This window comes from Arachis hypogaea, chromosome 20 (assembly GCF_003086295.3).
Source record: "Arachis hypogaea cultivar Tifrunner chromosome 20, arahy.Tifrunner.gnm2.J5K5, whole genome shotgun sequence".
Lineage (NCBI taxonomy): Eukaryota > Viridiplantae > Streptophyta > Magnoliopsida > Fabales > Fabaceae > Arachis > Arachis hypogaea.
The window spans coordinates 42,146,761-42,172,976 of NC_092055.1; the positions used below are offsets into that span (position 1 = coordinate 42,146,761).

Below are 26,216 nucleotides of genomic sequence, written 5' to 3' on the forward strand. Positions count from 1 at the left end.
ATTGTGATGCAGCGCGACTTCAACAAACTAATAAATTATAGGACTTTAGTACTTGGCTCACCAAGAAATAGAAAAATCATGGGACCACAGGGCGACAATAACATAACATTGAAGTTGCACAGTTCCGCCACCTTCATGAAAGTAACGCAATTGGAGGAACAGAAGGGGATGGTAACACCTCATAGGTACGCCACTGAATTTTGTTCTTTGAGAATAACGGCATTTTTTTAAAACCACCAGGGAAGTAAAATTTTCTTTATAATCAAAATTGCCAGAGACAAACATTTGCTTCTTTTATACTTAGACAATAATACCACTTCTACCACAAAGAAAAAAAGGGACACCACACCAAAAACATAGCGTTTCTAATTACTACAGCTCCTAAACTGCTTAAACCCTTAACCAGTTAACCATTTAACAACTGTTTCCCCTTGCAAATGACATTATATAGAGTAAGAAAACCCCAAAAAAAAAAAAAAAGGAAATGACAAACTGAAAACTTTCTTCACTATTCAACACTTTCTCAGAATAGGATATTGCATAATGATGCATAATGATTCATATCATGATCCTCCTCCATTTGATTTGTTTAGAGTTGCACTTCCCTATCGTAAATCCAACTGAATTTAAGTCTTGGGGATTCCTTGGCTCTTCCTTGAGCTCTCTCCTCCAGCCTTCGGATTCTTGGCGGCAGCCCACAAACATAATCCTGAGCTTTCCTTCCCTCACCAGAGAGTCCGGTTAGGTCTGCCACCTTCCACCTCCCCACAAGAAATTCAAGGATATCAGCATAGTCCTTGGCAGTGTAGACTCCGATGCGCTGAGCGACGGCAGAATAGTTTTCGAACAGGTTGTCATCACGGCCATCATACATCAAGTGTGCCGGCATAGCTATTTTCTTCCTCATCATGTCAGCAAAAGCCATTACAGTTCCATCAGGATCGATCTCAAACAGCTTCTCCACTATCTTTGTGTACGCAGTCTCATGGCGTTTCTCATCTGAGGCAATCATACCACATATTTGTGCCAACTTCATATCCCCATGTTCCTTTGCCAGCCTAGCTGTGTTCCCATGGGATATAAAGGTGGCCCTCTCTTGAAATGAAGTATAAATGAAACCAAGGTATGGGCTGTTCTCGGTCCGAGGATCCTATTCATCAATACCAATTAAAAGTTTCCAAATAAAGAGAAATGCACCTATTGCATCGGCTAATAAAACTTGTCCATTGTAATTGTCATGATTTATATATGCAACTTAGTACCAGGGGTCCTATATGATGGATTCAGAAACATTTCTATTTGTTCTACCCATTCATTTTAAGATCTCAAAATCAATGTACTCCCTTTTCTTTTAAATAAAGGTCAAATTGGATAAAGTGGTATACATTAGAAAATTAATGTATCTGGATAATAGGTATCTAGACACAATAATTCTCCAATATAGTTATTTTGGAACACAGTATTATTTAACTCTGTGTGCCTTCAATAGTTTAGAGATGTCTATGTATTTGTGTATTTGAAGAATCCAGAATGTGACATATTAATGTGTCTGAATGGCTTTTCAGCAGGTGCATGATTATGCAAATTCATAAAGAAATCTACTATACTACCTTAAGATAACCATACTACTAGATTCAATAAGATCTTACCATTCCAGAACCAATCAAGTACTGAATTGTCTTCTCAATTTGCCTCAAGTCAACGCGGCCAGACAAGTAAAGATACTTGTTAAGAAGGTCACCGTGTCTATTTTCCTCCGCAGTCCATGCCCTTGTCCAAACTGCCCAGGAAGTAAGGCTGGCCCCTGTTTCATCTCGAACCCCGTCCAGAGTATTAAGCATTGTCTGGTAAGTAGGAAGGGCTTCTTCAGTGATCATGTCTCCGACCAGAACAACAAAGTAATCATCAGGAAGCTCTTTTGCCCTTGCTCTCAGTTCCCTCACTTGCTCCTCAAATCCATCCTCTGAAGGTTCTGGTAAATAGTCCTGTGGCTGCCAGCACTTCTCTACGGGTTTGAGGAGAGTCAAAATGTTCTCCTCAGCCCAACCCTCTAACGATTTGAAAATCTCAATCTTCTGGGGCGGCATGGAGTGGGTTACTTGAACATGTACCTCTCGGGGAGGCGTGAAAGGCTTCTTGAGATTTTCAACCTCTCTACAAAAGAAAAGCACATGAATGTCAGATTAATAATTCTACAATGATCCTACCATGCTAGTACAATAAATCAATTGTCGAAGATCATATCATTGACGGCAACAAAAATAAGAAAGAAAAAAAAAGGCCATATCCACTATTATGTTAAGAGATTTACAAAGCATAATCATAGCAGGAACAGGTTTGCAGAGCATGCAACCAACACATGCCTAGGTTACTCAAATCACCACAACAAGAGCCAGCAAAATACCTTTGACACAGAAAAGACCCAAAAGCAGTTTCATACAACATAATCAACATAGTTACCAAAACTTAAAAAAGTCCCAAGTCACCTATGCATGATAATTCACACTCATCGGTTCACAGCATTGATCAAAATCATACAAAATTACGCAGAAAGTATCAAGAGATCCAAACTCAATAGCCAAACAAGGAGAAAAAAACAGAGTACCAAATCAGGAGGAGAAATAGATAACATACGGAAGTAAAAGATACACATGCATGATTGTTAAGTTCCTATGCATGACTGAGAAAGCCTAACAAATGCCCTTTAGTGACATCAGAAGTAGAAAAAGTTTGAATAGAAAATGTAAATTAAAATTTTTCAAGTTTTCTATGCATGAAAGAACCAAAACTTTCAACTTTCATTAGGATACTCTTTAGCTAAATCCACATATAAATATAAATAAAAGTTTAGTTGTATGTTGAAAAAGGGCAGAAGAATTGAAAAGACTGCATCTCAATAAAAAAATTCAACAGAAGAGTAAATGAGTTCCAAACTATGGGGACCAAAAACATAGGCTAACAAAACCAACAAACTTGTTCAAGAATATTGAAAACCGGTGGTGGGAAAAACAAGTGCAACAAAAAATAGTTAAACTAATGAATCAAATTTAATTTGTTAAACACTTCGACTACAAGTTTTCCTTTTTCTTGAAACTTTGTTTTAGTCGCATGTTCATTGTTCACCCACCAAACAAACAATGAAGTGTGCGGACAAGTAACAAAAACGGAAAAAGGGGGGTTGTGACTTATGTGAGAGAGATAAGAGTTGTTGAGATTATTAATAGTGATGATGGATTTCTTTCTTAATAAGTGTATATAAGACTCAACAACCCAAAAGAAAAGACATGCAGCTACATCACTCTAACCCAAAATAATAATAAAAAAATAAAACAAAAATGACAATAACAGAAAGAAAGAGGAGAGGAATCAATGAACGCGATCGAACCTCTCCCAATCCCAATCCCCTAAACCAAACAGCACCGATTCAAAGAAGGTACCACAAAATTGAATCAGCATCTTCAACAGTAGCTGAAACCTTTTTTGGACGGTGACACACATAACACAGTATTCAACAGAAGTAATTAAATGAATAAACAGCATTAAAGAACAAAAATTGAAAAAGTGAATGAAAAATCAGGCGTGGTTTTCAGCGTGCTTGGCATTGATTTCAGGAAATTAAAAATCGGGAAAAAGCAGATCGAGGAGGAACGGAACGGAGAAAGAGAGAAAGGAAAAAGGAACAGACTTGGAACCAGTGCGGAGGGTGGAGGCCATGCGGAACCTTGGAGATCTGAGGCTAGCCATTTGAGGAAGCGAGAACGATGAAGAAGAAGAAGATGATGAAGAAGGAGAGAGAAAGAGCTTCTGTGAAGGGTTAGGGTTCAGCCTCAGAGCCATTTTTCGTGTTGCGTCTTCGAAATTGACGAGAGAGAGAAGCTCGAATCCGTGTAAGTAAGCAGTGAAGGATTCTGAATGGAGAGAGAGAGAGAGAGAGGTTCCGCTTGGGTTTTGTTTTAGTGAAGAGAAGAAGCAGGCAATGATTTAGAACCACTTAATGGGTTTAGAAGGCCTTAGGGGAGAGGGAGTATATGCCTTCTCTTTCCATCTACTTGAGTACCACTGCCTGGGGGTAGTTTTGTCTTTATCTCCAGCTGTGTTGCTTCATTTACATTTTTACCCTTCTATAATCCCCCCGAATGGAAAACAACTTTCATTTCCTTATTTCCAAAATGGGTAAAAAAAAAAGGTGGCTACTCCAATGAAGATTTAATGATTATCATCATGTGAAGATACATCATTTTGACCATTGGATGATAGATTGTAGGGCTTGATTTGATTTGAAGTAAAAGTGTTACTTTTATTTAAAATGTTGCTAAATAAATAAGTTACACTTTTTGAACAAGGATCATCATGAGAAGATGTTTTTGCCATCTTCATGGGAGTAGTTGCCAAAAAAAAAAATATCTCTCAGATTTTTTGGGTGAATGTATTTAAGACTATTCTTAAATTTTTTTTAAGGTGAAAAAAATTTCACATAAAAAAGTTGTAACTTCATTGCTATTTTTGCCATCTGCTACCGTGTTTACATCTCTCATAATCAAATGAAAGTCAACATGCTAATTCTAATGTATGATATCCCTTATTTTGAGCACCAATAGATCAATAAACCCAAAACCATATTAATGATTAGTAACAAGATTAAATACTTCTGCACAATCTGTCTCACAAATAACATCTCATTAACCCACATCCCAAACTAAGAGATATCCTCTCCAAATAGCAAACAATTTCCTTCAAAAAATACTATTACTAAAATGATACTCAAAATTTAAATTCACAAACAATTTAAGAAAAATAAAAAAATAAATTTTTAAAAAATTTAAAAATACGATATAAATAACTATATCTTAAATATGTATATTATAAAAAATTTTAAAGATTAAATTTTGTTGTAATTTTTTTTGTAAATTTTATTAAAAAAATAAAAAAAAGTTATCTTTAAAATTTAATAATTTTATATCAAAAAATTTTTTAAAAAAATATTTTATTTTAAATGACCAAATATTTTTTAAACCTACAAAATACTCTAGAGATCAAATCATTCAAGAATTTATTAATTTGTGGTTCATATTTTTAACGGTTATTTTTGTTAGTGGCATAAACTTTCAGGTACTACTATTTTAATAAGAAAAATATTAAAAAAATCATCAAAATTTATTATTTATAACTATTATTTTTAGTTATCAATCAAATTCCTTTAATCTAATAATTTAACAACATATTTTAACCCATATTTTAAATATTAATAATTAACTAATAATAAAAAATAATAAAATCTTATAACCCTACCTCTAAAATTCTTTTTACCTTATATAAAAAATTTTAAAAGCTATTTTAATATTTGCATATGATATGAATCAATTTTATTCTAATATTTAAAGTCACAAGTCTAAGAAAGATTATTAGAACAGGCTTTATATAAAAGATATTAATTAAAATATAGTTAAATAATGAAACAAATGTTTAAAATACTCATAAAATCTAACTAAGAAAAAAACGAAACAAATATTCTATCCATGAAATATAAATTCTAATAAATAAAACTACTCAAATCCTTTAAAACTTTTTAAATTATTCTTTCCTAATATAACCTAACCTAAGTTTGAACTTATTACTCTAATTCTATCTCACCTCCAATGTCTAACCGTTTACTACTATCACCACCCTAATTTCTAGCTCTAATGAGTGACAATGACGCTAAGTACTATCCTCCAAGTTTACTAATTCAATGAACCACCTGCTTCATTCTCTCCTTCTTCCACGAAATCTTATTATCGTCCCTGCTGTCCTCATCATCGGTGCCACCCGCCTCATCATCGACATCGCCAAAAATGGGAATTAAAATTATAGTGATAAAAGGTTGGAGATCGCGGAAGACAACACTCCATATGCACGTAATTAATCTCACCATGTTCCCATCTTAGTGAATTTCATCACTAACGGGTCCATTTTAAAATTAATTTGTAGCGGTGCGGCAAACCATATTTAAAGATTAATTTTGCAACATTTATTTTATCCTTTATAGTTAAGGGAGAAGGAATATGCGGTTTATCTATCTCTAACTGCAAAAGTAGTCCAATATAGGGGTCATCAATATTCCTAAGCATAGCCATATAGTAATGGCCAATGTATGCTACCATATATATCTCAGCAACCTGCATGGTAATCAACGTGTATCTTAAACTTGTGACACAACGTCGTAACATGTATTTGAAGTATTTGAAACGTGTAGCAAACCACATATGACATATATCAGGCATGGACGTACGAAGTGATGAGTAAAATACGGTACTAGATCGATTAGTAACCAAAAAATACGGTGAGCGCTGAAGCGCTCCAAAAAGATTAAATTTTAGGGCAATTTACGCATCTAAATTGTTTGACTCTCAATATTACGCAAATACATTGTTTCCAAATTTGATACGCAAATGCATTGTTTCATATTTTATGTAAACCGCTACTGTCAGTAGCGGTTTACAGGTGTGCATAAACCGCTACAACCAGCAGCGGTTTACGTGCGTGTGTGTGAGTGTAAACCGCTACTGGCAGTAGCGGTTTACGTGTGTAAACCGCTACTGCCAGTAGCGGTTTACGTGTATGTGTGTGTATACTATTTAAATAATATTATAAATAAAAAATTTAATTTATCATTTCACAATATAATTTAAAAATATAAATATGCATGTAATAAATTTTTTATTTGTATTTATTATTAAAATGAGATTAAATAGCAAATCAAAGAGTGAGTACTCACAGAGTACTAAAATATATAAACTAAGACTAAATTTTTTTTTATCTTCATCCCTTCTAAAACTCATGAATGATAAAATAATTTATTTTTAGTAAAAAATCCACTAAAGCATACACTTTTTCTTTAAAAATTACTTCATTTTTTATCCATATAAATCATATAATTGCAAAAAATATATACTCTGTTTTCTTTTTCTCAATTTTTTTGTAACTTAATTTAGCGGTTTCTGTGTTCTTCTAGCGGTTTACGTTGATTAGAAAAATGTTTGTTTATGCTAAATTAAGTTACAAAAAAATTGAGAGAAAGAAAATGGAGTATATATTTTTTGCAATCATATGATTTATATGGATAAAAAATGAAGTAATTTTTAAAGAAAAAGTGTATGATTTAGTGAATTTTTTACTAAAAATAAATTATTTTATCATTCATGAGTTTTAGAAAGGATGAAGATAAAAAAAAAATTAGTCTTAGTTTATATATTTTAGTACTCCGTGAGTACTCACTCTTTGATTTGCTATTTAATCTCATTTTAATAATAAATACAAATAAAAAATTATTACATGCATATTTATATTTTTTATTTTATTCATCAAAATTATGATGCTATCACTATTATTTATCTAATTAATCAACTGTAAAATACAAATAATTTTTATTTTTTGGTATAAGACAACAAAGTTGTACAAATAAAAAAAATTATTTAGCTAGAACCTCAAATGCAAATCAGCAGCAAAGAACACAACCCATTTTTCAAACTCTCCCATCTCCTTTGTATGGTTGATATAAATAAAAGAGAATGAAGTGATTTTTAAAGAGTAAAATATATAATTTAGTAAACTTTTGGTTAAAAATAAATTATTTTATTATTTATAAATTTTAAAAGAGATGAGAATAAAAAAAATTAGTCTTGCTTTATATAATTCAATACTTTGAAGACTGTATTTTTATTTGTAATTTGGTCTCACTTCTAATAATAAATACAAATAAAAAATTTATTACATGCATATTTATATTTTTTAAATTATATTGTGAAATGATAAATTAAATTTTTATTTATAATATTATTTAAATAGTATACACACATACACGTAAACCGCTACTGGCAGTAGCGGTTTACACTCACACACACGCACGTAAACCGCTACTGCCAGTAGCGGTTTACACTCACATACACACGCACGTAAACCGCTGCTGGCAGCAGCGGTTTACACTCACACACTCACACACATAAACCGCGGCTGGTTGTAGCGGTTTATGCACATCTGTAAACCGCTACTGCCAGTAGCGGTTTACATAAAATAGTGAAACAATGCATTTGCGTATTAAATTTGGAAACAATGTATTTGCGTAATATTGGGGGTCAAACAATTTAGATGCGTAAATTGCCCTAAATTTTAAATTTGACTTATTGATATAAAATATAATAAAAAATTAATCAAATTTTCTTTAATTAATTAGGAATACAAAACTTTTTACTTAATAAAAAGCCTTTAAAGATAAATCGTAGGTAGATTGATAAAATAGATCAATTGCATTTCAACTAGTTCGTGCGATGCACGAATTTATATTTAAATTTGATATGTTAAATTAAAAATAATATTTTATAATTATAAATTTTTTGAGTTTAGTATAACACGATCATCGTCATTATATAATAAACGTATTGAATATGCTGTTTTATCTTTATTCAAAGCAAAAAGCAAATAGAAAAGTTTAAAGTAATAGCATGTCAATTTTACACTAAATTTTATATCAAAAGGCTAATAAAAATTTATCGACAACCTAGTATCTTACTAACTTCATTAGAAAAGCAATTGGCATATGATATTGTGCTCCTTGTTACACATTTCATCTCAAATCTGAAAATAGAGTTATAGATAAATTTGTTATATCTATAGTAAATATTTGTACAAAAGTGTAAATCATAACATGCTATTAAAATGAAAATAATATTATTCTTACCTAAATATTATTAAAAACTTCTTTGAACACGACATTTGTTGTTGATGACTTTGAATTGCCGTCTTCGTCTAGAATTATAATCCTGAGGCCACTGTGACTCTTAACTCTTGACAAAGCAACATAAAGTTGTCCATAGATAAACACTGATTTTGGCAAGTAAAGTCCTACATGTGATAATGATTGACCCTGACTCTTATTAATGGTCATTGCAAAGCATACTGTTAATGGAAATTGTCTCCGTTGAAACTTAAATGGCAACCTTGAATTTGAAGGGATCAAGTTCATTCTTGGAATATACACTTTATCTCCAATATTTCTACCGGTCACTACCGTCGCTCCAATTACGTTGCTGCCAAGTTCGTTAACTATTAATCTTGTCCCGTTGCATAAACCTGAAGTCTGGTCTATGTTTCGCAGTAGCATTACAGCGACTCCTGCCTTCAAAGTCAACTTGTGATTGGGTAGTCCCGAATATTTGATGTCATTTAGGAACTCTGGTGTGAACCACTCTTGTTGTACATCTTCATTCTCATCAGCTTGACATGTTGTGTCAGAACTCAAATACTCCTTTTCCATCCCTGAAAAGATTGTCAAGACAAAATCATTTACCTTCTCGACACTCTCAAGCGTGGGTGCAAGAATTTTTCTACTCTAAAAATACTTGTAATTTGACATGTTTTGCAACAAATTTGGATATGCAAAGTCTACCAAATGAAAGAGAGGGTCATCAGTAGTTGTAATCAATAGATCATCTGAAATTTCAATTTCTGATTCATCACCAACAACAGAACCAATATTTCCATTTCCAACATCAAGTATCCAATTAGCAAATCTCTTCATTTCACCTTCATCTTGATATGAAGAAGACATTAGAAGCCTCATGTTCGTATGCAGTTTCAGAACCTTACAAAACGACCACAGATGGGATGAGTTAATAGCTGATGTCAATGTATCGTGTCTACTCCCTTTCGGAATCACCGGAAGTATCTGTCTGAAATCACCTCCTAAAACAACAACCTTACCACCAAATGGTTGATGTGTCTTATGTTGATCGGTAACTGACATAAGATCCCTGAGCATCTGATCAAGTGTTTCAAAGCACATTTTATTGAGTATTGGAGCTTCATCCCAAATTATTAAGCTACTTTAGATGAGCAGCTCAGCCTTCAAACTGCCATGCTTGATATTACAAGTAGATTCATCAGTAATTGTAATGGGTATTGAAAATCTAGAATGAGCCGTTCTGCCACCAGGTAGGAGTAAAGGCGCAATTTCACTGGATGCGACATTTAAAACAATCTTTCCTCTAGATCGAATAGTAGAAAAAAGTCCATTCCAAATAAATGTCTTACCACACCCACCATGCCCATAAAGGAAGTAAAAACCACAAAAGTCTGTAATAACAGCATTGAGTATCTTATCGAATACTAACCTTTGCTCATGAGTCATCTTTTGTTCCGTATATAAGTTTGTATGAGTCAACTCATTTGTGTTATATGCTAACTCCTCCTCTATCAGCTTATTCTGAAAAAGGCGAACATCAGACATCTCAGGATATGGCATTGATTGATAGTCTCTTAAAGATCTCACATTGCTGTTGAGTATCTTCTCAATCTCAATAAAGCAGAGGTTTATTAATTCATCATCAGTCATGTTTAGTCCTAGCAAAAGCACATGGTGGTTTTATGAAATATTTAATGTAAACCCCGGTTAAATTAGTAGATAATTAGTCAATAAATTAGTTTTTAATAAGGAGAATTAGAAATGTGAATATTATATTAAATTAGGATAGAGCTCATCGAAATGAGAATTTTGACACTAATTTCGAAGAAAACGGTCCAAAATTGGACCGAACGGGCCGAACCGGTTGAACCAGACCCGAACCGGGCCGTCGGTCCAACCGGACCAACTCATTAAATGAAGCCGAACCCCTTTCTCTCCCTCATTTGGATGCAGCAGCGTGAAACACTTCCAGGGAGGGGAGAAAGCTTCCGTAACTTTACGGTAAATTTCCGATCCCCGTAACTTCTCCGTCCGAGGTCCAATCGCCGCACCGTTTATGGCCACGCGTCCACCGCGTTGAGCTCTACATTTCTACCAGAACAATTTCACTGGTAACTTGTTTAATCACTCTCAGCCCTCTTTTCCCCTAATTTTTGGATTTTTGAATGGGAAGGTTGAGTTTCTTTAATTTTTGATGTTTTAGGATCCAATTAGCTTGAAGAAAACGTTCACTCTTGCTTATGTGAAGCCTAGGTAAGGTGAGGATACGATAAGTCTATTTTATCTTCATTGAATTTGAGCTTTGAGTATTAAATTGGATATATATGTGTTATGAATGTGTATTAGGTTGTGAATAAATAATTGGAGCTTGAAATTGTGAATACTAAAACTTGGAGGAAGCGGATTAGTTGAGTTTTGAGGGGCTGCCTTGGTTTTGAATAAATAGCTTTGGTCGTTACGTGGAAATCGGCCAAGGTATGGTTTAGGTTTCTTGCTTTTAATATATAATGTTCTGTGAAAAATTAGGCTAGATGACCATAGGATAAGTTGGAATGCAGGTGTATGTTTAATGTTTAGTAATTTGTCGATGAATATATTTGGTTGAAGTTTATTGGATAATTAGTTATTAATTTTGGATGGTGAATGTTGTTATGTTAATTTGGAGAGAATTATGGTTGAATGTTATTGTTGATGAACATGGTTGGTTTGGTGCTTATTGATTAACTAATGATTTGGTGAATTATTGATTTGAGGTATAACTATTGTGGAGGTTACTGTGATAATGAGGTATTTTGTGTTAAAGGCCTAGGATTTGTGAACTATGATTCTTAGTTGAATTTTGGTTGTTGGACTTGAATATTGTATGAGTTTAATTGTTGATCTGAGGTAGATTTATTGTGGTGATTGTTATGATGATGAGGAAGAGTATGTTGAATTGAAAAGAATGCAGGTTTGGACCCGAAAAGGGTGGTAAAGTCCGAGTTTTAGAGGAGATGCTGCCGAAATTTTATAAAAATTAGAGATTCTGTTTATATGATTATTTAAAAAGATTTAGATTCAAAGGTTATATGGTTTGATTTTGAGTTATTAAGAAAATGAGCATGTTTTAAGTTTGATTCATTTATAAAAGAATGAATTATGTTTTGAATTGGAACTATTGATGGACGGAATAGGAGGTGTGATAATGAAGGATAAGGATTGAATATGATTGATGTATGATGATGAATGAAATGCGATTGAGAATGATGTGGATGTTGATGAATTATAATTGAATTATTTAAATGGCTTATGAATTTGAATAATCTGAGATACGAGATTCCCTGGATTAAGTGCCGTGGCTTGCCACCACGTGTACCAGGTTGAAAACTCGATACTCTGTTGACCCTACGACGTAAGTGTGACCGGGCACTATATAAATTCCCAGGAATGTTACCCCTATTGAGCAATATTGACTATATGAAAAAAAAAGCTATGCATAGACTCTTGGGGATGCACGTCGGGGGACCGTCTAAGGACAATTCAGACTTGTCGGGTTGGCTGGATAACCGACAGATGAGCCTCATCAGCCATAGGACAGGCATGCATCATATGCATATTACTTGAATTATTTGCTTGTGCTCTAATTGGGTGTGCCTATCTGTATTTGCCATGCTAAATGTGTATTTGTTACCTGCAGTAGTTGTAACCTTCTTGTGTTTGCCTTTATCTATCTATTTGTCTGCGAAAATACATGATGGAGTTGGAGGTATGGAGGAATGGCAGTATAGGACTTAGATTTAAGGTTAAGTTAAGTTAGGATTAAATATTTTTAGGAAACCACCTTTTATGGCTTCTGTTTAATACTTTAAGCTCTATAATCTGAGTGTCGGCGTTCTAGGATTGCCTCTGGCATTCCCAGGACCTTATATATTATGTGTGTGGCACCTTTACCATACTGAGAACCTCCAGTTCTCATTCCATACTATGTTGTTATTTTTCAGATGCAGGTCGAGAGGCATCTCGTTAGGCGTCTGGACTCTTGAAGCGGAGTGGTTACAGGGTTATTTTGTTATGCTATGATATATATATATATATATATATATATCTGTATATATATCTGTGTGTGTGTGTGTGTGTGTGTGTGTGTACTTGGTTTTCTCTCCGCATAACTTGTTATTTTGATCCTCTTAGAGGTTTATGGAGAGGTAGGATTGTGTATATGTACTTTTGGGTTTCGGATATGTATGTATATATGTGTAAATATTCTCCGGCCAGTCTTGACTTCGCAGGCTGAGTTAGGAGCTTGTTATTTTGTATCTTTGGCACTCTATTCCTACTTCTGTTATCTTATGTTTGACAGTTACGGTTTTCTTAGCACGCAAGTTAACTCGTTCCTTGAGCGTTGCGCTTTTATCTCGCGATTTTTTTATTTCCCCTATTCTTCAAGGCTCCTAGCATATTATAATTCTTCTGCTATTATATATACTCATTTTATGTTAGAGGTCGTAATACCACACCACCTTCGTTTTACGACTTAAGCGTAAAGCTTAGTGTGGTAGGGTGTTACATTATGGTATCAGAGCAGTTCGTTCCTATAGAGCCTGAAAGACGGACTGATTGTGCTTCTGTGCATTCTCTGTATATGTGTTTACGTGCTATTAGGATATCTGACTGATATATATGGCATAAACGTTTGTGAGCATTGATGAGCGGATAATTTATACGCTTTTTGACATTGTTTTTAGTATATTTTTAGTAGGATCTAGTTACTTTTAGGGATGTTTTCATTAGTTTTTATGTTAAATTCACATTTCTGGACTTTACTATGATTTTCTGTGTTTTTCTGTGATTTCAGGTATTTTCTGACTGAAATTGAGGGACTTGAGCAAAAATCAGATTCAGAGGTTGAAGAAGGACTGCTGATGCTGTTAGATTCTGACCTCCCTGCACTCAAAGTAGATTTTCTGAAGCTACAGAACTCGAAATGGCGCGCTTCTAATTGCGTTGGAAAGTAGACATCAAGGGCTTTCCAGCAATATATAATAGTCCATACTTTGGCCAAGAATAGACGACGCAAACTGGTGTTCAACGCCAGCTCTCTGCCCAATTCTGGCGTCCAGCGCCAGAAAAGGATCCAAAACCAGAGTTGAACGCCCAAACTGGCACAAATGCTGGTGTTCAACTCCAAGAAGGACCTCTACACGTGCAACACTCAAGCTCAGCCCAAGCACACACCAAGTGGGCCCCGAAAGTGGATTTATGCATCAATTACTTATTTCTGTAAACCCTAGTGACTAGTTTATTATAAATAGGACCTTTTACTATTGTATTAGACATCCTGGATTGTAATTTGATCTTGTGATCACAGTCTTGGTTACTCCGGTTCCCCTCTGGGGCCGAGACCAATGAACTCCATTATCACTTATGTATTTTCAACGGTAGAGTTTCTGCACTCCATAGATTAAGGTGTGGAGCTCTGCTGTTCCTCAAAGATCAATGCAAAGTACTACTGTTTTCTATTCAATTCATCTTATTTCGCTTCTAAGATATTCATTCGCACTTCAACCTGAATGTGATGAACGTGACAATCATCATCATTCCCTATGAACGCGTGCCTGACAACCACTTCCGTTCTACATTAGATTGAATGAGTATCTCTTAGATCTCTTAATCGGAATCTTCGTGGTGTAAGCTAGAATGATGGCGGCATTCAAGAGAATCCGGAAAGTCTAAACCTTGTCTGTGGTATTCCGAGTAGGATTCAATGATTGAATGACTGTGACGAGCTTCAAACTCGCGATTGCTGGGCGTAGTGACAGACGCAAAAGGATAGTAAATCCTATTCCAGCATGATCGAGAACCGACAGATGAATAGCCGTGCCGTGACAGGGTGTGTTGACCATTTTCACTGAGAGGATAGGATGTAACCATTGACAAGGGTGATGCCTCCAGACGATTAGCCGTGCCGTGACAGGGTATTTGGATCATTTTCCCGAGAGAAGACCGAAAGTAGCCATTGACAATGGTGATGCATTATATAAAGCCAGCCATGGAAAGGAGTAAGACTGATTGGATGAAGATAGCAGGAAAGCAGAGGTTTAGAGAAACGAAAGCATCTCTATTCGCTTATCTGAAATTCTCACCAATGGTTTACATAAGTATTTTTATCCCTATTTTATTAATTATTTTCGAAAACTCCATTACTATTTTATATCCGCCTGACTGAGATTTACAAGGTGACCATAGCTTGCTTCATACCAACAATCTCCGTGGGATTCGACCCTTACTTACGTAAGGTATTACTTGGACGACCCAGTGCACTTGCTGGTTAGTTGTGCGAAGTTGTGAACCATGGTATTGGCATCATGTTTTTGGCGCCATTACCAGGGAAAGAAAGAGTAATGAATTTTACATAATTAAAGTGTAATCACAATTTCTGCGCACCAAGTTTTTGGCGCCGTTGTCGGGGATTGTTCGAGTTTGGACAACTGACGGTTCATCTTGTTGCTCAGATTAGGTAATTTTATTTTTGTTTTATTTTCAAAAAAATAAAATAAAAATATTTTCAAAAAAAAAAAATATTTTTCTTCAGAATTTTTAAGAATGAATTCTAGTGTTTCATGAAGCATGTTGAAGCCTATCTGGCTGTAAAGCCATACCCAAACTGCTTTGGGATTGGTCTTCAACTAATCACTTCAATGGAGCCATACCCAATTCTTCTAGATAAGGGTATGTCAGGCGTGTCATGTCTAAGTTACATACTAAAGCTTGGCTGGCTATTAAGCCATGCCTGACCCTTTGATTGGAGCTTTAGACTAAAGAGCATAAGATTCCTGGAATTCATATTAAAAATTTTGGAATCCTTATTTTTCTTTTTCAAAATGAATTTTGAAAAAATTAAAAGAAAATACAAAAAAAAAAAAATCATAAAATCATAAAAATAAAAAATATTTTTATGTTCTTGTTTGAGTCTTGAGTCATGTTATAAGTTTGGTGTCAATTGCATGTGCATCTTGCATTTTTCGAAAACTATCATGCATTCATAGTGTTCTTCATGATCTTCAAGTTGTTCTTGGTAAGTCTTCTTGTTTGATCTTTGCATTTGCATGTTTTGTGTCTTTTCTTGTTTTTCATATGCATTCTTGAATTCTTAGTGTCTAAGCATTAAAGAATTCTAAGTTTGGTGTCTTGCATGTTTTCTTTGCATTAAAAAATTTTTCAAAAATAAGTCTTGATGTTCATCATGACATTCAAAGTGTTCTTGGTGTTCATCTTGACATTCATAGCATTCTTGCATGCATTCATTTTTTTGATCTAAAAATTTCATGCATTGCATCATTTTCATGTTTTTCCTCTCATCATAAAAATTCAAAAATAAAAAAAATATCTTTCCCTCTTTCTCTCTTAAAATTTCGAAAATTAGATTTGACTTTTTCAAAAAAAATTTTTAAAATCTAGTTGTTTTTATGAGTCAAATCAAATTTTCAATTTAAAAATCTTATCTTTTTCAAAAATCAAATCTTTTCCATTTTTCTTAGTTATTTTCGAAAATTCTAAAAATATTTTTCAAAAATATTTTTCTTATTTTTACACCATATTTTCGAAAATAACAATAACAATTAATGTTTTGATTCAAAAATTTCAAGTTTGTTACTTGCTTGTTAAGAAAGATTCAAACTTTAAGTTCTAGAATCATATCTTGTGATTTCTTGTGAATCAAGTCATTAATTGTGATTTTAAAAATCAAATCTTTTTTAAAAACTAATTTCTATCCCATCTTTTCAAAAATATCTTCTTATCTTACCTTTTTCAAAAATTTGATTTCAAAATATCTTTTCTAACTTCCTAACTTCTTATCTTTTCAAAATTTGTTTTAACTAACTAACTAACTTTTTGTTTGTTTCTTATCCTTTTCAAAACTACCTAACTAACTCTCTCTCCCTCTAATTTTCGAAAATATCTCCCTCTTTTTCAAAATTTCTTTTTAATTAAACTAATTATTTTATTTTTTATTTGAATTTTCGAAAAACTATTAACCCTTTTCAAAATTAATTTTCGAAAATTACTAACCTTTTTCAAAAACTATTTTCAAAAATCACTAACTCTTTTTCAAAAATTATTTTCGAAAATTCCCCTTCTCTCTCATCTCCCTCTATTTATTTATTCATCTACTAACACTTCATCTCACCCAAATTCGAACCCTCTCTTCCATCTGTGTTCGAATTTCTTCTTCTTCTTTTCTTCTAACTCACACTAGGACCTCTATACTGTGGTAAAAAGGACCCCCTATTATTATTATTTTTCTGTTCTCTCTTTTTTATATGAGCAGGAGCAAGGACAAGAACATTCTTGTTGAAGCAGATCCAAAACCTGAAAGGACTTTGAAGATAAAATTAAGAGAAACTAAATTACAACAATCCAGAGAGAACCTTTCAGAAATTTTCGAACAGGAAGAGGAGATGGCAGCCGAAAATAATAATAATGCAAGGAGAATGCTTGGTGACTTTACTGCACCTAATTCCAATTTACATGAAAGAAGCATCTCCATTCCTGCCATTGGAGCAAACAACTTTGAGCTGAAACCTCAGCTAGTTTCTCTGATGCAGCAGAACTGCAAGTTTCATGGACTTCCATCTGAAGATCCTTTTCAGTTCTTAACTGAATTCTTGCAGATCTGTGATACTGTTAAGACTAATGGAGTAGATCCTAAAGTCTACAGGCTCATGCTTTTCCCATTTGCTGTAAGAGACAGAGCTAGAATCTGGTTGGACTCTCAACCCAGAGACAGCCTGAACTCTTGGGATAAGCTGGTCACGGCTTTCTTAGCCAAGTTCTTTCCTCCTCAAAAGCTGAGCAAGCTTAGAGTGGATGTTCAAACCTTCAGACAGAAAGAAGGTGAATCCCTCTATGAAGCTTAGGAAAGATATAAGCAGCTGACCAAAAAGTGTCCTTCTGACATGCTTTCAGAATGGACCATCCTGGATATATTCTATGATGGTTTATCTGAGCTATCAAAGATGTCATTGGATACCTCTGCAGGTGGATCTATTCACCTAAAGAAAACGCCTGCAGAAGCTCAAGAACTCATTGACATGGTTGCTAATAACCAGTTCATGTACACTTCTGAGAGGAATCCTGTGAGTAATGGGACGCCTATGAAGAAGGGAGTTCTTGAAGTTGATACTCTGAATGCCATGTTGGCTCAGAACAAAATATTGACTCAGCAAGTCAATATGATTTCTCAGAGTCTGAATGGAATGCAAGCTGCATCCAACAGTACTCAAGAGGCTTCTTATGAAGAAGAAGCTTATGATCTTGAAAATCCTGCAATAGCAGAGGTGAATTACATGGGTGAACCTTATGGAAACACCTATAATCCATCATGGAGAAATCATCCAAATTTCTCATGGAAGGATCAAAAGCCTCAACAAGGCTTTAATAATGGTGGAAGAAACAGGTTTAGCAATAGCAAGCTTTTTCCATCATCCACTCAGCAACAGATAGAGAATTCTGAGCAGAATCCATCTAGCTTAGCAAATTTAGTCTCTGAGCTATCTAAGGCCACTATGAGTTTCATGAATAAAACAACGTCTTCCATCAGAAATTTGGAAGCACAAGTAGGCCAGCTGAGTAAAAGAATCACTGAAATCCCTCCTAGTACTCTCCCAAGCAATACAGAAGAGAATCCAAAAGGAGAGTGCAAGGCCATTGACATAACCAAAATGGCCGAACCCAAAGAGGGAGAGGAGGACGTGAATCCTAAGGAGGAAGACCTCCTGGGACGTCCAGTGATCAATAAGGAGCTTCTCTCTGAGGAACCAAAGGAATTTGAGGCTCAACTAGAGACCATAGAGATTCCATTAAACCTCCTTATGCTCTTCATGAGCTCTGATGAGTATTCCTCTTCTGAAGAGAATGAGGATGTTACTGAAGAGCAAACTGCCAAGTTCCTTGGTGCAATCATGAAGCTAAATGCCAAATTGTTTGGTATTAAAACTTGGGAAGATGAACCTCCCTTGTTCACCAATAAACTAAGTGATCTGGATCAACCGACATTGCCTCAGAAGAGACAGGATCCTAGAAAGTTCATAATACCTTGTACCATAGGCACCATGATCTTTAAGGCTCTGTGTGACCTTGGTTCAGGAATAAACATCATGCCCCTCTTTGTAATAGAGAAACTGGGAATCTATGGGGTGCAAGCTGCTAAAATCTCATTAGAGATGGCAGACAATTCAAGAAAACAGGCTTATGGACAAGTAGAGGACGTGTTAGTAAAGGTTGAAGGCCTTTACATCCCTGCTGATTTCATAGTCTTAGATACTGGAAAGGAAGAGGATGAATCCATCATCCTAGGAAGACCTTTCCTAGCCACATCAAGAGCTGTGATTGATGTGGACAGAGGAGAATTGATCCTTCAATTGAATAAGGACAACCTTGTGTTTACAACTCAAGGATCTCTCTCTGCATCCATGGAGAGGAAGCATAAAAAGCTTCTCTCAAAGCAGAGTCAAACAAAGCCCCCATAGTCAAACTCTAAGTTTGGTGCTGGGAGGCCACAACCAAACTCTAAGTTTGGTGTCAAACCCCCATATCCAAACTCTAAGTTTGGTGTTGGGAGGTCTCAACAAAGCTCTGCACATCTGTGAGGCTCCATGAGAGCCCACTGTCAAGCTATTGACATTAAAGAAGCGCTTGTTGGGAGGCAACCCAATGTTTATTTATCTAATTTTCATTGTCTTTCATGTTTTCTTAGGTCCATGATCATGTGGAGTCACAAAATAAATATAAAAATTGAAAACGGAATTAAAAACAGCAGAAGAAAAATCACACCCTGGAGGAAGCATCTGTCTGGCGTTCAACGCCAGAACAGAGCATGGTTCTGGCGCTGAGCGCCCAAAATGGGCAGCATCTGGGCGATGAACGCCAAAATTGCACCCTGGAGAAGAGCTGGCACTGAACGCCCAGAACAAGCATGGTTCTGGCGTTCAACGCCAGAAAGGGGCAACAAATGGGCATTGAACGCCCAAAATGGGCACCAACCTGGCGCTGAACGCCCAGAGTTGTGTGCAAGGGCATTTTGCATGCCTAAATTGGTGTAGGGATGTAAATGCCTTGACACCTCAAGATCTGTGGACCTCACAGGATCATCTTAGGATCTGTGGACCCCACAGGATTCCCACCTTCCTTCCTCATAATCCTAGTTTTTTTTTCCACATATTCTTCTTCATCTATCCCTTATTCTTTTGCTCGAGGGCGAGCAACATTCTAAGTTTGGTGTGGTAAAATAATTATGTAAAGGATCTATAGCTCAGTGGTAGAACATGTGGCTACAAATCAAGAGATCCTTGAGATACCTCAGGGGATGCACTTCCCTCCACATAGTTATTGGAAGCAACTGAGGATAGAAATACCAAAAATCACTAGGAATCAAGCCACAAAGGCAAGGAAGAGACATAGAAGAGCTCAAGAACATCATTGGTTCCTCAAGAAGGAAACGCCATCATCACTAAGGTGGACTCATTCCTTGTTCTTACTTTCTCTGTTTTTCGTTTTCTATGTTAAGTGCTTATCCATGTTTGTGTCTTCATTACATGATCATTAGTAGTTAGTAACCATATCTTAAAAGTTATGAATGTCCTATGAATCCATCACCTCTCTTAAATGAAAAATGTTTTAATTCAAAAGAACAAGAAGTACATGAGTTTTGAATTTATCTTTGAACTTAGTTTAATTATATTGATGTGGTGACAATGCTTCTTGTTTTCTGAATGAATGCTTGAACAGTGCATATGTCTTTTGAAGTTGTTGTTTAAGAATGTTAAATATGTTGGCTCTTGAAAGAATGATGACTAGGAGACATGTTATTTGATAATCTGAAAAATCATAAAAATGATTCTTGAAGCAAGAAAAAGCAGCAAAGAACAAAGCTTGCAGAAAAAAAAAGAAAAGAAAATAGGCGAAAAAAATAGAAAGAAAAAGAAAAAGCAAGCAGAAAAAGCCAAAAGCTCTTAAAACCAAGAGGCAAGAGCAAAAAGCCAATAACCCTTAAAACCAAAAGGCAAGGGCAAATAAAAAGGATCCCAAGGCTTTGAGCATCAGTGGATAGGAGGGCCTAAAGGAATAAAATCCTGGTCTAAGCGGCTAAACCAAGCTGTCCCTAACCATGTGCTTGTGGCGTGTAGGTATCAAGTAAAAACTTGAGACTGAGCGGTTAAAGTCAAGGTCCAAAGCAAAAAAAGGGAGTGTGCTTAAGAACCCTGAACACCTCTAATTGAGGACTTTAGCAAAGCTGAGTCACAATCTGAAAAGGTTCACCCAATTATGTGTCTGTGGCATTTATGTATCCGGTGGTAATACTGGAAAACAAAGTGCTTAAGGCCACGGCCAAGACTCATAAAGAAGCTGTGTTCAAGAATCATCATACTGAACTAGGAGAGTCAATAATACTATCTGAACTCTGAGTTCCTATAGATGCCAATCATTCTGAACCTCAATGGATAAAGTGAGATGCCAAAACTATTCAAAAGGCAAAAAGCTATAAGTCTCGCTCATTTGATTGGAGCTATGTTTCATTGATAGTTTGGAATTTATAGTATATTCTCTTCTTTTTATCCTATTTGATTTTCAGTTGCTTGGGGACAAGCAACAATTTAAGTTTGGTGTTGTGATGAGCGGATAATTTATACGCTTTTTGACATTGTTTTTAGTATATTTTTAGTAGGATCTAGTTACTTTTAGGGATGTTTTCATTAGTTTTTATGTTAAATTCACATTTCTGGACTTTACTATGAGTTTCTGTGTTTTTCTGTGATTTCAGGTATTTTCTGACTGAAATTGAGGGACTTGAGCAAAAATCAGATTCAGAGGTTGAAGAAGGACTGCTGATGCTGTTGGATTCTGACCTCCCTACACTCAAAGTAGATTTTCTGGAGCTAAAGAACTCGAAATGGCGCGCTTCCAATTGCGTTGGAAAGTAGACATCCAGGGCTTTCCAGCAATATATAATAGTCCATACTTTGGCCAAGAATAGATGACGCAAACTGGCGTTCAACGCCAGCTCTCTGCCCAATTCTGGCGTCCAGCGCCAGAAAAGGATCCAAAACCAGAGTTGAACGCCCAAACTGGCACAAATGCTGGCGTTCAACTCCAAGAAGGACCTCTACATGTGCAACACTCAAGCTCAGCCCAAGCACACACCAAGTGGGCCCCGGAAGTGGATTTATGCATCAATTACTTATTTCTGTAAACCTTAGTGACTAGTTTATTATAAATAGGACCTTTTACTATTGTATTAGACATCCTGGATTGTAATTTGATCTTGTGATCACAGTCTTGGTTACTCCGGTTCCCCTCTGGGGCCGAGACCAATGAACTCCATTATCACTTATGTATTTTCAACGGTAGAGTTTCTGCACTCCATAGATTAAGGTGTAGAGCTCTGCTGTTCCTCAAAGATCAATGCAAAGTACTACTGTTTTCTATTCAATTCATCTTATTTCGCTTCTAAGATATTCATTCGCACTTCAACCTGAATGTGATGAACGTGACAATCATCATCATTCCCTATGAACGCGTGCCTGACAACCACTTCCGTTCTACATTAGATTGAATGAGTATCTCTTAGATCTCTTAATCGGAATCTTCGTGGTGTAAGCTAGAATGATGGCGGCATTCAAGAGAATCCGGAAAGTCTAAACCTTGTCTGTGGTATTCCGAGTAGGATTCAATGATTGAATGACTGTGACGAGCTTTAAACTCGCGATTGCTGGGCGTAGTGACAGACACAAAAGGATAGTAAATCCTATTCTAGCATGATCGAGAACCGACAGATGAATAGCCGTGCCGTGACAGGGTGCGTTGACCATTTTCACTGAGAGGATAGGATGTAACCATTGACAAGGGTGATGCCTCCAGACGATTAGCCGTGCCGTGACAGGGTATTTGGATCATTTTCCCGAGAGAAGACCGAAAGTAGCCATTGACAATGGTGATGCATTACATAAAGCCAGCCATGGAAAGGAGTAAGACTGATTGGATGAAGATAGCAGGAAAGCAGAGGTTCAGAGGAACGAAAGCATCTCTATTCGCTTATCTGAAATTCTCACCAATGATTTACATAAGTATTTCTATCCCTATTTTATTAATTATTTTCGAAAACTCCATTACTATTTTATATCCGCCTGACTGAGATTTACAAGGTGACCATAGCTTGCTTCATACCAACAATCTCTGTGGGATTCGACCCTTACTCACGTAAGGTATTACTTGGATGACCCAGTGCACTTGCTGGTTAGTTGTGCGAAGTTGTGAACCATGGTATTGGCATCATGTTTTTGGCGCCATTACCAGGGAAAGAAAGAGCAATGAATTTTACATAATTAAAGTGTAATCACAATTTCTGCGCGTCAAGCATGCATTTGGACCTTAAAGCATTAGACCTGCGATATTGAGACTGATCAACTTAATATCACTTGTTTGGTGTGTATAGGGACCAGATGTCGACTCGCGGACGCGGTCGTGGGCGAGGTAGAGGTAGGACAGGCTCCGTTACTCCTGCCCCCATAGAGACTGAGTAGCTATGCAGGTAACAGCTGAGGCACTGGGTAACCAGATGAACCAGGGTAATCATGGGAACAATAATGACGAGGACGGTCCTATGACGCTTGCTAAATTTTTGAAAGTTCACCCTCCAACCTTTAGGGGAACCTCAAATTCCACTGATGCAGATAATTGGATTCAGGCTATGGAAAGGGCGTTACAAGCACAACAGGTTTCTGAAGAGCAATGGGTTGAATTTGGAACTTATCAGTTGCAAGGTGAAGCTCAATATTGGTGGCAGGGAACACGATGTATCTTGCAGCCTGATGGTGCTGCGATTCCTTGGGAGGTTTTCTGGACAGAGTTCTATAAGAAGTAATTTCCTAATTCAGCCAGAAATGCCAAGGAACTTGAACTGATGTAGTTAAAGCAGGGACAGATGACTGTTGCTGAGTATACTAGCAAATTTGAGGAGTTATGTCGCTTTTCTCATATCTGTCAAGGTGCGCCTGAAGATTTTGCTGAATGGAAGTGTATTAAATATGAGGGAGGTCTTCGGAGCGATATTCTAAGCTTCGTTGCCCCAATGGAGATCAGGGTATTTTCTGAATTGGTGAATAAGAGTAGGGTGGCTGAGGATTGTGTGAGGAAGGCGGCAGCAGAGAAAGAAAGTTTGAGGGTGCCTTTTCAGAGGCCTTTAGGGAGGAACTTTGCTCCGAGAGGTAGGAATTTCAAATGTGGAGGCTTTATTCTACAATAGACTCAGGGCCAGAGTAATTACAGAAGGCCGAATACTAATGTCAGTCAAGGAAAAAGGTTTCGGAAGCAGCCACAGCAAGATCTAAATTGTTAGAAGTGCGAAAAGTATCATCTTGGAGTTCCGTGCAGACTAGGACTTGGAGTGTGCTATTCCTGTGGACAGTCCGGGCATATAGCCAGTAATTGCCCGGAGAAGAAGAAGTATGAGACTGGTAGGGTGCAGCAGCCGGGGAGAGTATACACCACTTCTACCATAGGTGCTGAGGGATCTGAGACACTGATTAGAGGTAATTGTGAAATGGCTGGTAAAATCTTAAATGCTTTATTTGATTCAGGAGCAAGTCATTCATTTATTGCATTTAAAAAGGCCCATGAATTAGGATTGAGAATGGTGGTTTTAGGTTATGATTTGAAAGTATATAATGCTACTCATGAAGCTATGGTGACTAGGATAGGATGTCCACAAGTTCCCTTTTAAGTACAACAGCATGAATTTGTGCATGATTTGATTTGTTTGCCTATGACTGGTCTTGATCTCATTTTGGGATTGGATTGGTTATCCAAGAATCATGTTTTACTTGATTGTTCTGAAAAGTCAGTACAGTTTATGCCGGAAGGGTCAGAAGCACCGGTTGTGGTGAATAGTTACTATTTGAATTCTATGATAGTAAATTGTTCTGGAACCGAATGTCAGGATATTATGTTATTAACTGCGGGAGTATCAGGTGATGATCAGAGTTTAGAGAAGATTTCCGTTGTATGTGAATTTCCAGATGTGTTTCCAGATGATATTAATGAATTTCTACCTAACCGGGAAGTGAAATTCGCAATTGAGTTGGTGCCTGGAGGCGGTCTGATTTCAATTACTGAAAGCTCAGCTGGAAGATCTGTTGAGTAAGCATTTTATCTGACCAAGTGTTTCTCCGTGGGGAGCGCTAGTGCTACTGGTAAAGAAGAAGGACGGAAGTATGCGGTTGTGTGTCGATTATCGGCAATTGAATAAGATCACTGTGAAGAATAAATATTCGTTGCCTAGAATCGATGATCTAATGGATCAGTTACAGGGTGCCGGTGTGTTTTCTAAGATTGACCTGCGATCCGGGTATCATCAGATAAGGGTTAGAGACGAGGATATTCCGAAAACTGCTTTCAGGACGCGTTATGGTCATTATGAGTATACAGTGATGTCTTTTGGGTTAACTAATGCCCCGGCAGTATTTATGGTTTATATGAACAGGATTTTCTGACCGTATCTGGACAACTTTGTTATTGTCTTCATTGATGATATTCTTGTTTATTCTAAGTCTGAAGAGGAACATGCTGATCACTTGCGAACTGTGCTGCAAATTCTGAGTGACAGGAAGTTATATTCTAAGTTATCTAAATGTGAGTTCTGGAAGAGTGAAGTGAAGTTTCTCGGCCACGTGGTGAGTAAGCAGGGGATAGCTGTGGATCCTGCTAAGGTGGAAGCAGTGATAAATTGGGAGCGACCAACTTCAGTGACAGAGATCAGGAGTTTCCTAGGTTTGGCGGGGTATTATCGCAGATTCATTAAAGAATTTTCACAGCTCGCCTTACCTTTAACTAAGTTGACTAGGAAGGACACGCCTTTTATCTGGACTCCGGAATGTGAAGAGAGTTTCCAAGCATTGAAGCACAGATTAACTACTGCACCTGTGTTGGTATTGCCTGAACCAAGTGAACCGTTTGAAGTGTATTGTGATGCATCTCTGAAAGGGTTGGGGTGTGTTCTGATGCAGCACCAGAATGTTGTAGCATACGCCTCACGGCAGTTAAGGCCGCATGAGATGAACTACCCAACACATGATTTGGAGCTTGCTGTCGTTGTGTTTGCTTTAAAGATTTGGAGGCACTACCTCTATGGCGTTAGGTTTCATGTTTTCTCAGACCATAAGAGTTTGAAGTATCTTTTTGAGCAGAAAGAGTTGAATATGCGTCAGAGGAGGTGGATGGAGCTCCTGAAATATTATGATTTTGAATTGAATTATCATCCAGGAAAAGCGAATGTTGTGGCAGACGCCTTGAGTCGAAAATCTTTATATGCAGCTTAGATGATGCTACGGGAAGAAGAATTACTAAGAGCATTTCAAGGTTTGAATTTGGGAATTAGAAAAGAATCTGGAATTTTGTGTTTGAGTCAGTTGCTGATTTCAAGTGATTTTAAATCAGAACTTCTGAAGGCTTATCGAGACAGTGAAGC

At 36.4% G+C, this 26,216-nt stretch overlaps 2 protein-coding genes across 2 annotated transcripts; both read right to left on the reverse strand.

The window, feature by feature from the left end:
* Positions 1–241: 241 nt before the first annotated feature.
* Positions 242–4,121, reverse strand: LOC112784543 (stearoyl-[acyl-carrier-protein] 9-desaturase, chloroplastic). Its single transcript, XM_025827783.3, has 3 exons — positions 3,686–4,121; positions 1,650–2,154; positions 242–1,150 (listed from the first exon to the last, which is right to left on the reverse strand). The coding sequence occupies exons 1-3, from the start codon at positions 3,835–3,837 to the stop codon at positions 590–592; spliced, it is 1,218 nt and encodes a 405-aa protein (XP_025683568.1). The 5' UTR covers positions 3,838–4,121; the 3' UTR covers positions 242–589.
* A 5,738-nt stretch (positions 4,122–9,859) lies between these two features.
* LOC140183046 (uncharacterized) lies at positions 9,860–10,366 on the reverse strand. Its single transcript, XM_072231047.1, has one exon. The coding sequence runs from the start codon at positions 10,364–10,366 to the stop codon at positions 9,860–9,862; it is 507 nt and encodes a 168-aa protein (XP_072087148.1).
* Positions 10,367–26,216: the final 15,850 nt, after the last annotated feature.

Coding starts and splice junctions, on each gene's coding strand:
- LOC112784543 (XM_025827783.3), bottom strand. CDS start 3,837: ATGGCTCTGAGGCTGAACCCTAACCCTTCACAGAAGCTCTTTCTCTCT. Junction 2,155..3,685: donor ACCCTCCGCACTGGTTCCAA/GTCTGTTCCTTT, acceptor TTTCTTTTGTAG/AGAGGTTGAAAATCTCAAGA. Junction 1,151..1,649: donor ACTTGATTGGTTCTGGAATG/GTAAGATCTTAT, acceptor ATTGATGAATAG/GATCCTCGGACCGAGAACAG.
- LOC140183046 (XM_072231047.1), bottom strand. CDS start 10,366: ATGACTGATGATGAATTAATAAACCTCTGCTTTATTGAGATTGAGAAG.